Source organism: Pseudophryne corroboree, chromosome 8 (genome assembly GCF_028390025.1).
Source record: "Pseudophryne corroboree isolate aPseCor3 chromosome 8, aPseCor3.hap2, whole genome shotgun sequence".
NCBI lineage: Eukaryota > Metazoa > Chordata > Amphibia > Anura > Myobatrachidae > Pseudophryne > Pseudophryne corroboree.
Window position 1 is genome coordinate 415,445,157 of NC_086451.1, and position 14,006 is coordinate 415,459,162.

Here is a 14,006-nt window from a genome sequence, read left to right on the forward strand (position 1 = left end):
ATGTACTAGATAAATGAACACTCGAATCTGATTTAGTTGCTATTAGAAACACCTTCTCTTGTTCTTTTTAGAAGGTTTGATAATTATAGGAGTATTAGACTTTGGTTAAATAAAGGGGACTGTCCTAAGTAACCAGTTACCAATGGGATCCCTCAGTAAGTCACATGGATAATAGGCTGGTGACATTGGTGTATTCAGTCAGTAATCACCAGGTCTCTTCTCTTGGCAGGGATATCATGTCACACCTGAGGCCTCACAAAGCTTCCCACAGTTCTCCAACCTGCCTGTGGCTCTGGATCAAGCGTTTGGCCTCCTTCTTAGTCCTGTTTCTGCTTCTTGGTGGCTCACTCCTCATCTTTCCAGTAGGTCGATCCAGCTGCTCTTCCCAACGGTTTGCCTGGTCTCTGATGCTCACCTATGTCAATGGGCCTCCACCAACGTAAAACACTCATGTGGTGAAGAAACAAAGACTACTAGGACTGATACATTGAGGCGAGTTATTGAGGAGACATGTCTCATGCTCACAACCCAGCAGCTTCTGGCACCGCAGAGGATGTGAATACCTGGATAGTGGACTAGAAGTGACAATACTGGTAGTTGTTCCCCACAGGTGAATGACCGAGTGAAGACTGAATGAAATACGAAGTGCGTGATTAGTAGAGTGGACCAGTGAGTCAATACAAGCAATGAACACCCATGGAACCATTTGCGTAACAGAGACATCAAGCATACTGAAAGCTATGGCTTCCACACAGGTGTGGCTTATGAGTTAATTAATAAAATAACACCCTTTCATGGTCAGGATCATGTATAAAAACGCTCGACTGTCCCAGGTGATTATATAGTGATAGCTGCAGAGTAGGTCTCAGTGACTTTACAAGTGGGGTGATTGTTGGGCCATGTTTGGTAGGAGCTTCAGTGACCAAGACAGATAAACATGGTAAAGACTGACCAGTTGTATCTGCAGTGATGTCAGCATGGAACGTCGAAGAAAAAATATCCTCAACAAAGGACAATAGTGGTGGGGGTGGGAGTGAGGCTTTATATATGTATAAAACAGGTGAGCAACTACAGGTCAACTTACTGCAACATCAACTTGCATCTTCCAGGATAACAATGCACCCATCCTGGATGGTCGCCCAATGATTTCATGATCTAGACACTGTTATCTGTAGTTCATGGTCTTCTTAGTCACCGCATATGATCCACTATCCATCCACCAGGCTTCAGTAGAGTGAGCTTCCTGTGGATAGTGGTGTTGTCTCCCATAACTACCGATATTGGTAAACCTATTCTGACAGTGTGTAAATACATGGTACTAACCAAAAGTGGCGACGTAATACCCTATTAGGTGACCATACCATTTTCTGTCCATTATCTATAGCTGTACAAATTAGCACATGTGTTGTATAAAGTATATATATTAAACTGACAGTTGATATAATATTGAGGATCTATTATTATCATGTGCAGTTATGTATAGCCCACCACCTGCTTTCTGTGAAAATATTGCCAGCCATTTTGTTTCCATGTGTAAACTAAATCCTTATGAAGATGAATTATTTAATTATGTAATAAGTAGGAACCTCTTGTATAAATGCTCTGATTGGAGAGAAACTGTTCAGTAACATTATAGTCTCTGACAATGTGTGGGTTGTGTGAGACATTTACTGGCTAAATGAATAGAGTTTAATTGCAAATATATGAGTCTAATTACTGGAGTTACTTAGTTGGGTATATTATGCATATTTGACCGGCAAATCTAATACCGTTTATACATAGTGCATCCTTGGTTGATTGGTTGGGTCACATCCCCCAAAAATACGTTCTTGGCATGGGTTCCACGTAACTCAAATATGATCCAACTCATTTGGATATAATACTGAATAGTGGGAAAGTACGCACTGAATAATGGTTGCTATCTGCGTACGTCTGATTATAAGCCCACCTAATAGTGTAGGAACCCATTGCTGCATCCTGTGTACAGTCTGAATACACGTGTCATTGTTGCTCATTGATCCGAACATTCTGAAAATGATACCAGACAACAAAATGCCAAATACCCAACTCTGCCCATCAGGTGGGAGCAGCCAATACTGATAGCTGCTGCCAGTGGACTCCACAGTGGCAGATGGTGATGGCATCAGGTCTGCCCAGGCACAGATATAGATTTGCAATTTAAAATAGCACCATATACAGATGAGTCCTTATGAATTGTGGCTTCAGTCGTACCAAACAGTCCTGCCCTGTGCGCAAGGTGCCATGTGGCTCGGTCCTGCCAGTCGCCTTTTTCTGCTCAAAACGTGCGACTTATATATAAAGAAAAACAACTGAAAGTTGTATCCAAAGCCGCTTCACCTTAGGAGGCTGCATCCCTAATATGCGTGATGCTGGACATCAGAGGGAAGGCTTTCCTTCAGAGCCCCTGCCCAGATCTCAACGGCCCTTAGTCACCCAGGCAGCGGTCATTGCTGGTCTAGTTATAGCTCCTGTAAGAGAATAGACAGATTTGAGACACGCTTCAAGCTTCCTATCCACAGTTTCCTTTAGGGAAGATGCTGTAAATAGAAGGTCCGCAGTTAGCTCGCAAGCTCTGTCCCTGCGAAGACAATCTGCAACAGTATCGGGGTATTTTTGGGGAAATATACCCTGATGTCCTGCTGCGCATGCGCCGCCTGGTTGACCCCTACGTTGCGACTATTTCCCCCCGCCGCACCTCCCCTTCACGGTAAATATACTTACCAGTCCAGGGAGCCGGTGATCGCTGCTCCTGCACGGCTGCCAGGCACTGGATCCTGTGCGCTGCTGTGACCCCCGCCCCCACCCGGTACTGTAAAGTGAGATGCCATTTTTCAGTGTCACTTTACTGCACCGGGGTCACAGTGCAGCACATGGAGGACCCGGCGGCCGGCAACCCGCACTGGAGCACCGATCATTGGCTCCCTGGACTGGTAAGTATGTTTTTGTTTTTTTTACTTTTTTTTTTCTATTAACCAGTGATCAGATTGTGTGTCCAGGACACAGAGAGAGCTGGGCAGAAGAGCTGCTTGTCGCAGTACTGCCCTGTGATTTTGCCAGCCTGAGCTGGTGTATTTATCAAAGGGCACACTGCTGTGTTTGTTGAAATTTTTTTTTAGTAAATTCGTCCACATCGCATTTCCCATTGTAAGTATGGGGAATGCCTTGTGGGTTACTAAAAAAATTACAATTAAAGGGTTTGGAGCAGTTTTTCACAAAAACGGCTCCAAAAGCCCTTTAATACATTCAGGTGATACTAAAATAATGTGAATGGGTGTGACAGAGTTTGTCTAATTTTTCTTGTATTTAGGACTCAGATATTAGAGATGAGCGCCTGAAATTTTTCGGGTTTTGTGTTTTGGTTTTGGGTTCGGTTCCGCGGCCGTGTTTTGGGTTCGAACGCGTTTTGGCAAAACCTCACCGAATTTTTTTTGTCGGATTCGGGTGTGTTTTGGATTCGGGTGTTTTTTTCAAAAAACACTAAAAAACAGCTTAAATCATAGAATTTGGGGGTCATTTTGATCCCAAAGTATTATTAACCTCAAAAACCATAATTTACACTCATTTTCAGTCTATTCTGAATACCTCACACCTCACAATATTATTTTTAGTCCTAAAATTTGCACCGAGGTCGCTGTGTGAGTAAGATAAGCGACCCTAGTGGCCGACACAAACACCGGGCCCATCTAGGAGTGGCACTGCAGTGTCACGCAGGATGTCCCTTCCAAAAAACCCTCCCCAAACAGCACATGACGCAAAGAAAAAAAGAGGCGCAATGAGGTAGCTGTGTGAGTAAGATTAGCGACCCTAGTGGCCGACACAAACACCGGGCCCATCTAGGAGTGGCACTGCAGTGTCACGCAGGATGGCCCTTCCAAAAAACCCTCCCCAAACAGCACATGACGCAAAGAAAAAAAGAGGCGCAATGAGGTAGCTGTGTGAGTAAGATTAGCGACCCTAGTGGCCGACACAAACACCGGGCCCATCTAGGAGTGGCACTGCAGTGTCACGCAGGATGTCCCTTCCAAAAAACCCTCCCCAATCAGCACATGATGCAAAGAAAAAGAAAAGAAAAAAGAGGTGCAAGATGGAATTGTCCTTGGGCCCTCCCACCCACCCTTATGTTGTATAAACAAAACAGGACATGCACACTTTAACCAACCCATCATTTCAGTGACAGGGTCTGCCACACGACTGTGACTGATATGACGGGTTGGTTTGGACCCCCCCCAAAAAAGAAGCAATTAATCTCTCCTTGCACAAACTGGCTCTACAGAGGCAAGATGTCCACCTCATCTTCACCCTCCGATATATCACCGTGTACATCCCCCTCCTCACAGATTATCAATTCGTCCCCACTGGAATCCACCATCTCAGCTCCCTGTGTACTTTGTGGAGGCAATTGCTGCTGGTCAATGTCCCTGCGGAGGAATTGATTATAATTCATTTTAATGAACATCATCTTCTCCACATTTTCTGGATGTAACCTCGTACGCCGATTGCTGACAAGGTGAGCGGCGGCACTAAACACTCTTTCGGAGTACACACTTGTGGGAGGGCAACTTAGGTAGAATAAAGCCAGTTTGTGCAAGGGCCTCCAAATTGCCTCTTTTTCCTGCCAGTATAAGTACGGACTGTGTGACGTGCCTACTTGGATGCGGTCACTCATATAATCCTCCACCATTCTATCAATGTTGAGAGAATCATATGCAGTGACAGTAGACGACATGTCCGTAATCGTTGTCAGGTCCTTCAGTCCGGACCAGATGTCAGCATCAGCAGTCGCTCCAGACTGCCCTGCATCACCGCCAGCGGGTGGGCTCGGAATTCTGAGCCTTTTCCTCGCACCCCCAGTTGCGGGAGAATGTGAAGGAGGAGATGTTGACAGGTCGCGTTCCGCTTGACTTGACAATTTTGTCACCAGCAGGTCTTTCAACCCCAGCAGACTTGTGTCTGCCGGAAAGAGAGATCCAAGGTAGGCTTTAAATCTAGGATCGAGCACGGTGGCCAAAATGTAGTGCTCTGATTTCAACAGATTGACCACCCGTGAATCCTTGTTAAGCGAATTAAGGGCTGCATCCACAAGTCCCACATGCCTAGCGGAATCGCTCCCTTTTAGCTCCTTCTTCAATGCCTCCAGCTTCTTCTGCAAAAGCCTGATGAGGGGAATGACCTGACTCAGGCTGGCAGTGTCTGAACTGACTTCACGTGTGGCAAGTTCAAAGGGCATCAGAACCTTGCACAACGTTGAAATCATTCTCCACTGCACTTGAGACAGGTGCATTCCACCTCCTATATCGTGCTCAATTGTATAGGCTTGAATGGCCTTTTGCTGCTCCTCCAACCTCTGAAGCATATAGAGGGTTGAATTCCACCTCGTTACCACTTCTTGCTTCAGATGATGGCAGGGCAGGTTCAGTAGTTTTTGGTGGTGCTCCAGTCTTCTGTACGTGGTGCCTGTACGCCGAAAGTGTCCCGCAATTTTTCTGGCCACCGACAGCATCTCTTGCACGCCCCTGTCGTTTTTTTAAAAATTCTGCACCACCAAATTCAAGGTATGTGCAAAACATGGGACGTGCTGGAATTTGCCCATATTTAATGCACACACAATATTGCTGGCGTTGTCCGATGCCACAAATCCACAGGAGAGTCCAATTGGGGTAAGCCATTCCGCGATGATCTTCCTCAGTTGCCGTAAGAGGTTTTCAGCTGTGTGCGTATTCTGGAAAGCGGTGATACAAAGCGTAGCCTGCCTAGGAAAGAGTTGGCGTTTGCGAGATGCTGCTACTGGTGCCGCCGCTGCTGTTCTTGCGGCGGGAGTCCATACATCTACCCAGTGGGCTGTCACAGTCATATAGTCCTGACCCTGCCCTGCTCCACTTGTCCACATGTCCGTGGTTAAGTGGACATTGGGTACAGCTGCATTTTTTAGGACACTGGTGACTCTTTTTCTGAGGTCTGTGTACATTTTCGGTATCGCCTGCCTAGAGAAATGGAACCTAGATGGTATTTGGTACCGGGGACACAGTACCTCCAACAAGTCTCTAGTTGGCTCTGCAGTAATGATGGATACCGGAACCACGTTTCTCACCACCCAGGATGCCAAGGCCTCAGTTATCCGCTTTGCAGTAGGATGACTGCTGTGATATTTCATCTTCCTCGCAAAGGACTGTTGAACAGTCAATTGCTTACTGGAAGTAGTACAAGTGGGCTTACGACTTCCCCTCTGGGATGACCATCGACTCCCAGCGGCAACAACAGCAGCGCCAGCAGCAGTAGGCGTTACACGCAAGGATGCATCGGAGGAATCCCAGGCAGGAGAGGACTCGTCAGAATTGCCAGTGACATGGCCTGCAGGACTATTGGCATTCCTGGGGAAGGAGGAAATTGACACTGAGGGAGTTGGTGGGGTGGTTTGCGTGAGCTTGGTTACAAGAGGAAGGGATTTACTGGTCAGTGGACTGCTTCCGCTGTCACCCAAAGTTTTTGAACTTGTCACTGACTTATTATGAATGCGCTGCAGGTGACGTATAAGGGAGGATGTTCCGAGGTGGTTAACGTCCTTACCCCTACTTATTACAGCTTGACAAAGGGAACACACGGCTTGACACCTGTTGTCCGCATTTCTGGTGAAATACCTCCACACCGAAGAGCTGATTTTTTTGGTATTTTCACCTGGCATGTCAACGGCCATATTCCTCCCACGGACAACAGGTGTCTCCCCGGGTGCCTGACTTAAATAAACCACCGCACCATCAGAATCCTCCTGGTCAATTTCCTCCCCAGCGCCAGCAACACCCATATCCTCCTCATCCTGGTGTACTTCAACACTGACATCTTCAATCTGACTATCAGGAACTGGACTGCGGGTGCTCCTTCCAGCACTTGCAGGGGGCGTGCAAATGGTGGAAGGCGCATGCTCTTCACGTCCAGTGTTGGGAAGGTCAGGCATCGCAACCGACACAATTGGACTCTCCTTGTGGATTTGGGATTTCGAAGAATGCACAGTTCTTTGCTGTGCTGCTTTTGCCAGCTTGAGTCTTTTCATTTTTCTAGCGAGAGGCTGAGTGCTTCCATCCTCATGTGAAGCTGAACCACTAGCCATGAACATAGGCCAGGGCCTCAGCCGTTCCTTGCCACTCCGTGTGGTAAATGGCATATTGGCAAGTTTACGCTTCTCCTCCGACAATTTTATTTTAGGTTTTGGAGTCCTTTTTTTTCTGATATTTGGTGTTTTGGATTTGACATGCTCTGTACTATGACATTGGGCATCGGCCTTGGCAGACGACGTTGCTGGCATTTCATCGTCTCGGCCATGACTAGTGGCAGCAGCTTCAGCACGAGGTGGAAGTGGATCTTGATCTTTCCCTAATTTTGGAACCTCAACATTTTTGTTCTCCATATTTTAATAGGCACAACTAAAAGGCACCTCAGGTAAACAATGGAGATGGATACTAGTATACAATTATGGACTGCCTGCCGACTGCAGACACAGAGGTAGCCACAGCCGTGAACTACCGTACTGTACTGTGTCTGCAGCTAATATAGACTGGTTGATAAAGAGAAGATGTCTATGTAACTATGTATGTATAAAGAAGACTGAAAAAAATCCACGGTTAGGTGGTATACAATTATGGACGGACTGCCTGCCGAGTGCAGACACAGAGGTAGCCACAGCCGTGAACTACCGTACTGTACTGTGTCTGCAGCTAATATAGACTGGTTGATAAAGAGAAGATGTCTATGTAACTATGTATGTATAAAGAAGAATGAAAAAAAACCACGGTTAGGTGGTATACAATTATGGACGGACTGCCTGCCGAGTGCAGACACAGAGGTAGCCACAGCCGTGAACTACCGTACTGTACTGTGTCTGCAGCTAATATAGACTGGTTGATAAAGAGAAGATGTCTATGTAACTATGTATGTATAAAGAAGAATGAAAAAAATCCACGGTTAGGTGGTATTACAATTATGGACGGACTGCCTGCCGAGTGCAGAGACACAGAGGTAGCCACAGCCGTGAACTACCGTACTGTGTCTGCTGCGACTGGATGATAAATGATATAAAAAATATATATATATCACTACTGCAGCCGGACAGGTATATATTATATATTATATAATGACGGACCTGCTGGACACTGTCTGTCAGCAGAATGAGTTTTATTTTTATAGAATAAAAAAAAAAAAAACACACAAGTGAAGTCACACGACGAGTGTTTAACTTTTTCAGGCAATCACAATATAAGTATACTACTAACTATACTGGTGGTCAGTGTGGTCAGGTCACTGGTCAGTCACACTGGCAGTGGCACTCCTGCAGCAAAAGTGTGCACTGTTTAATTTTAATATAATATGTACTCCTGGCTCCTGCTATAACCTATAACTGGCACTGCAGTAGTGCTCCCCAGTCTCCCCCACAATTATAAGCTGTGTGAGCTGAGCAGTCAGACAGATATATAATATATATAGATGATGCAGCACACTGGCCTGAGCCTGAGCAGTGCACACAGATATGGTATGTGACTGACTGAGTCACTGTGTGTATCGCTTTTTTCAGGCAGAGAACGGATATATTAAATAAACTGCACTGTGTGTCTGGTGGTCACTCACTATATAATATATTATGTACTCCTGGCTCCTGCTATAACCTATAACTGGCACTGCAGTAGTGCTCCCCAGTCTCCCCCACAATTATAAGCTGTGTGAGCTGAGCAGTCAGACAGATATATATAATATTATATATAGATAATAGATGATGCAGCACACTGGCCTGAGCCTGAGCAGTGCACACAGATATGGTATGTGACTGACTGAGTCACTGTGTGTATCGCTTTTTTCAGGCAGAGAACGGATATATTAAATAAACTGCACTGTGTGTCTGGTGGTCACTCACTATATAATATATTATGTACTCCTGGCTCCTGCTATAACCTATAACTGGCACTGCAGTAGTGCTCCCCAGTCTCCCCCACAATTATAAGCTGTGTGAGCTGAGCAGTCAGACAGATATATATAATATTATATATAGATAATAGATGATGCAGCACACTGGCCTGAGCCTGAGCAGTGCACACAGATATGGTATGTGACTGACTGAGTCACTGTGTGTATCGCTTTTTTCAGGCAGAGAACGGATATATTAAATAAACTGCACTGTGTGTCTGGTGGTCACTCACTATATAATATATTATGTACTCCTGGCTCCTGCTATAACCTATAACTGGCACTGCAGTAGTGCTCCCCAGTCTCCCCCACAATTATAAGCTGTGTGAGCTGAGCAGTCAGACAGATATATATAATATTATATATAGATAATAGATGATGCAGCACACTGGCCTGAGCAGTGCACACAGATATGGTATGTGACTGAGTCACTGTGTGCTGTGTATCGCTTTTTTCAGGCAGAGAACGGATTATAAAGTAAACTGCACTGTCCTCACTAGTAAACTCTCTCCACTCAGTCTCTACACTTCTACAGTAACAGTACTCCTCCTAGTCAGCTCCAGTAAATCTCTCTCAGTCTCTTATAATCTAAATGGAGAGGACGCCAGCCACGTCCTCTCCCTATCAATCTCAATGCACGTGTGAAAATGGCGGCGACGCGCGGCTCCTTATATAGAATCCGAGTCTCGCGATAGAATCCGAGCCTCGCGAGAATCCGACAGCGTCATGATGACGTTCGGACGCGCTCGGGTTAACCGAGCAAGGCGGGAAGATCCGAGTCGCTCGGACCCGTGAAAAAAAACATGAAGTTCTGGCGGGTTCGGATTCAGAGAAACCGAACCCGCTCATCTCTATCAGATATATGAAAACCTTATACAGCACTGACTTAGGGCAAATATTTTGGACAGATCGATCTTTATGCACAGCGACTATTCACGGGAGACAGAGGGTCTGGGGTCATGCCAGCAGCTCACAGAGTGCTAGCCATGCCCCCATAGTGATGGAATATGGGGGCATGGCTCGCGATTCCAGCACTCACGCGAAGCTTATTGCAATGCGATCCTGGCCATTAAGATTCCATGTGATCCCATGTAATCCATGATAAATGGGCCCCTTATTCTTTTTACTCCCCATCTGCGCGTGTAGGAAAATAATATCAACACTGAGTTATATAGTAGGTCAGGCAGCACCATCTACAGGACAACTGTATGTATTACACCTAAAAAATAGGAATGTGTTAGTCAGGAGGCTTGCTAGCTATCAACAGCCTCCCGGACAGTGGCGTCACAAGGGGGGTGCGGGGGGTGCGGCCCGCTCCCGGGTGTCACCCGCCGAGGGTTGACACCAAAATGCCGGCTCCTGCAGAGTGACAGAAGCCGAGTGCTGCACTGTTATATTATGTGCAGCACTCGGCTCCTGTCACTTTGTAGGAGCCAGCACTGCAGGGACAGCACCTCCCGAGAGTCAGCCCTCACCTCCCACACCCCCCAGTGAAAAAAAAAACGGGTGTCGGGTCGTGAAGCCCCTCCCCTCCGCAAAGCCCCGCCCCCTTTGCGTACCTGCAACTGTTTAAAAACGGGTTCCGCCCGTGAAGCCCCGCCCTCTATTTAAGCCCCACCCACTCTCGTGAAGCCCCACCCCTTTTACCCTCGCTGCCGCACCGGGTGTCACAGAGGTGAGTGACGCCTCTGCTCCCGGATACTGCTGGAACAAGGCAAAGTGAACAGATTCACCTAACTTGTTCCTACAGTGAAGTGAACAGCAGGGCCGTCTTTTCATATGGGCTCAATGGGCACTTGCCCAAGGGCTCCAGTAGTATAAGGGCCCTTGAATGATAGCTGAGTGTCCCCTTTTTCAGGGGTACCACATTTTAGAAAATCAGCCCTGGGGAACCGCAGATATGCGACTTCAAAGCAGTGGTCCCCAACATGCTTGTTAATTGCTCTTCCCAGCCAGATATCTTGGGTTCTCTCTGACGGGATCCGGTCTTTAGGCCGACAGTAAGTAGGTTGACAGTGTCTAGGTCGACCACTATTGGTCGACAGTAAGTAGGTCGACATGGTTTCTAGGTCGACAGGGACTCTAGGTCGACATGACAAAAGGTCGACATGAGTTTTTCTAAATTCTTTTCCCCCCAATTTTTTTTAAACTTTTTAATACTTTACGATCCACGTGGACTACAACTGGGAACAGTAACCTGTGCCGAGCGCAGCGGTAGCGGAGCAAGGCACCTTCTGCGAGGGGACACGGTGCACTAATTGGGGCTCCCGGTCACTGTATGCAGAAAACGACAACAACAACAAAAAACAAAAAAATCCATGTCGACCTTTTCTCATGTCGACCTAGTACATGTCGACCTAAAGTCCCTGTCGACCTAGAAACCAAGTCGACCCACTTACTGCATACTTGCCTACTCTCCTGGAAGCTGCGGGAGGCTCCAGTTTCTTGAGGTAGCCCCCCGCACTCCCGAAAGTGTAGGCAGGTCTCCCGCATCCTGCTCGCACCCTAGTGATGCGGGCAGGATGAAGAGCTACACTGCCGCATTCGCGAGTCCGTGCGGTGGGGAAGGGGTTAAAATGACGCAAATCGCATCATTTTAGCAAGCCCCCTTCCCGCGGACCCATGAATCGCTGCGTTTCACGATGAGGGGGTGGGGATTAATGCTGTCACAGCCCCGCCCCCGCCCCCTGAAGTCTCCTGCTGCGTCTCCTCTCCCGGAGAGGAGCTTTTGAAAGTAGGCAACCCTGACTTACTGTCGACCAATAGTGGTCATCCTAGACACTGTCGACCTAAGTCTAGTCTACCTAACATACCACAACCCTCTCTGACATAGAGTTTTTCTGACTGTATACTCCAAAAGCTGGGACTCTCCGCTTTCGGCACACACTGGCAGCTTGTCTCTACTATACCCAGAACCAGAGATATCAGCCTTCAAGCATCGGGTCCCTGCTCCAGCTCCACACACCAGGTATGCAGTTTTATAGTTTCATATTATAGTTTTATTGCTCTGGCTCCTGACCTCTGATCCCCAAGTCCCCAGTATCTCCTGAAAGCTGAGACTCTCTAGTTTTTTGTCCACTGAAAGATAAGAAATCTTTTTCCAGCAACTGGCGATATCTACAGTCAAGCAAGCTGCCCTCCCACCAAGAAATTATGAATATTAAGCCCCCTCCAATATTCACCCCTCCCCTGCGTATTAAACACCCCCTACCACCCTGGAAGTCATGTACCCTTTATTCAGAAATTAGATTTGATAAAGATGTTATAAAGCCTTAGGGTAGGTAGGCGAAACGCTTCAAAGGTATATACACTATACGATTGTGGTGATCGGACTTCTCCCTGTACAGCCTGTAAGGACTTGTGTATGCAAACACACTCGTATAGAGGGACCGCTCCCAACGCACAGAGGCGGAACTGCTAAACCGGACATAAAGGAGAAAACCTCCATATTCCAGCTCTTTGCCGTGACGGGACAGCCAGGGGGGGTCAGTCCGAGTTGATCGCTCGCTGACATTTTTCGCAGTGCAGCGAACAGGTTACAACTGCACATGCTTATGCACCGCAATGCGCAGGCGCGTTATACAGGTACAAAGCGGATCGTTGCTGGGCGATGGATTTAATGAAGAATCCATTCGCACAACTGATTGCAAGGAGATTGACAGGAAGAGGGCGTTTGTGGGTGGCAACTGACCGTTTTCAGGGAGTGTTTGGAAAAATGCAGGCGTGTCCACGCGTTTGCAGAGCGGGGGTCTGACGTCAATTCCGGGACCAAAAAGACTGAAATGATAACAAGGGCTTAGTAAGTCCAGCGCTACTCAGAAACTGCAAAAAACTTTTGCGTCCCGCTCGGCTGTACGCCCGTTCGCACACTTGCAAAGCAAAAATACACTCCCCTGTGGGTGGTGACTATGCGTTTGCTCGGCTGCTAAAAGTAGCTAGCGAGTGATCAACTCGGAATGAGGGCCCAGGTCCACTGCACTCTCGCTGAGGAGAGGTAGGAGCCGGTATAAGGAGATGTGAAAAAAACAGATGATCCCAGTCACGTCATCCATTCATTGCGGACTCAAAACATCTATTATCAAGGCTCATACCACGGAGTGGCCGCAGTGCCATAAGATTGATGAATTATTATTGCCGGCGACATCATCTATAACAGCGGCTTCTTATATAGGAAGCATCACCAAGGATCCAGCCGCGAGCAGCGGCAGGTAGTACAGTATATCAGCTACATTTTTTACTACACATTTTTTATGCAATGAATTGCTATGTGACTGTCTCAAAGTGTGGTGCTTTCTAATATGGGACTTCCACAGAATTAAGCTCTGTTTAGGAGCCATATAAGAAATTTGAGTGCTGAGTATTTTATTCCAAAAAGAGGTTTATATCTATGTATTTTGAATTGCAAATGCTATAAGTTTTATATGTATGTTTAAAAATATTTTTTTATATTAAAAAAAAAAACTTTTATGGATATTCTCGCTTGATGAGTTTTAATTCAGTCACAAAGGGTGTATTATTATATATTTTTTGAATAATCAGATTTTATTAAAGGTTTTCACAAAACTAAAACAAAAAACAATAAAAGGTACAAAAGATACCGGCATAATCAAGTAGATAAAGAAGGGCAACATGTGACTACAAACCACATAATACAAACGAATATTGAATTAATCGTATAAATTCAAAATTTCAGGATGGAATACTGGAGTTCAAGTTAAACGGTGTAAGTGAGTAGATCGTGCCACCAGCAAGTCAAGTGATGGCACAGATATAGTAGATATTGCAGCAGATCCATCTCAGGGCTGTAAAAAAGCCACGCTATTTAACAATAGTGCACGGTATCCACAAAATCCTAAAATAAAAAGAAAATAGGACAGAAAACCGAAATGTAGTAAGACAAGTGGGAAAGAAGAAAGAAAGAAGGGAAAGAAGAGAGGGATGTAAAACCACTCAATATGGACTCATAACAGAGAGAGGGGAGGATATTAACTACTATCCAAGAGAGTAGCTAACTATGCTTGAGAGGATTTATATTCTAA

General features: G+C 46.3%; 1 protein-coding gene across 5 annotated transcripts in view; it reads left to right on the forward strand.

The window, feature by feature from the left end:
* Positions 1-1,721, forward strand: part of LOC134949379 (uncharacterized) — a 76,446-nt gene extending 74,725 nt beyond the window's left edge. For all 5 annotated transcript variants that reach the window (XM_063937921.1, XM_063937920.1, XM_063937918.1 and 2 more), the window contains one exon: positions 230-1,721. In XM_063937921.1, coding sequence (XP_063793991.1) covers positions 230-443 — 214 coding nt within the window. In that variant the 3' untranslated portion in view covers positions 444-1,721. The remainder of the gene's footprint in view (positions 1-229) is intronic.
* Positions 1,722-14,006: the final 12,285 nt, after the last annotated feature.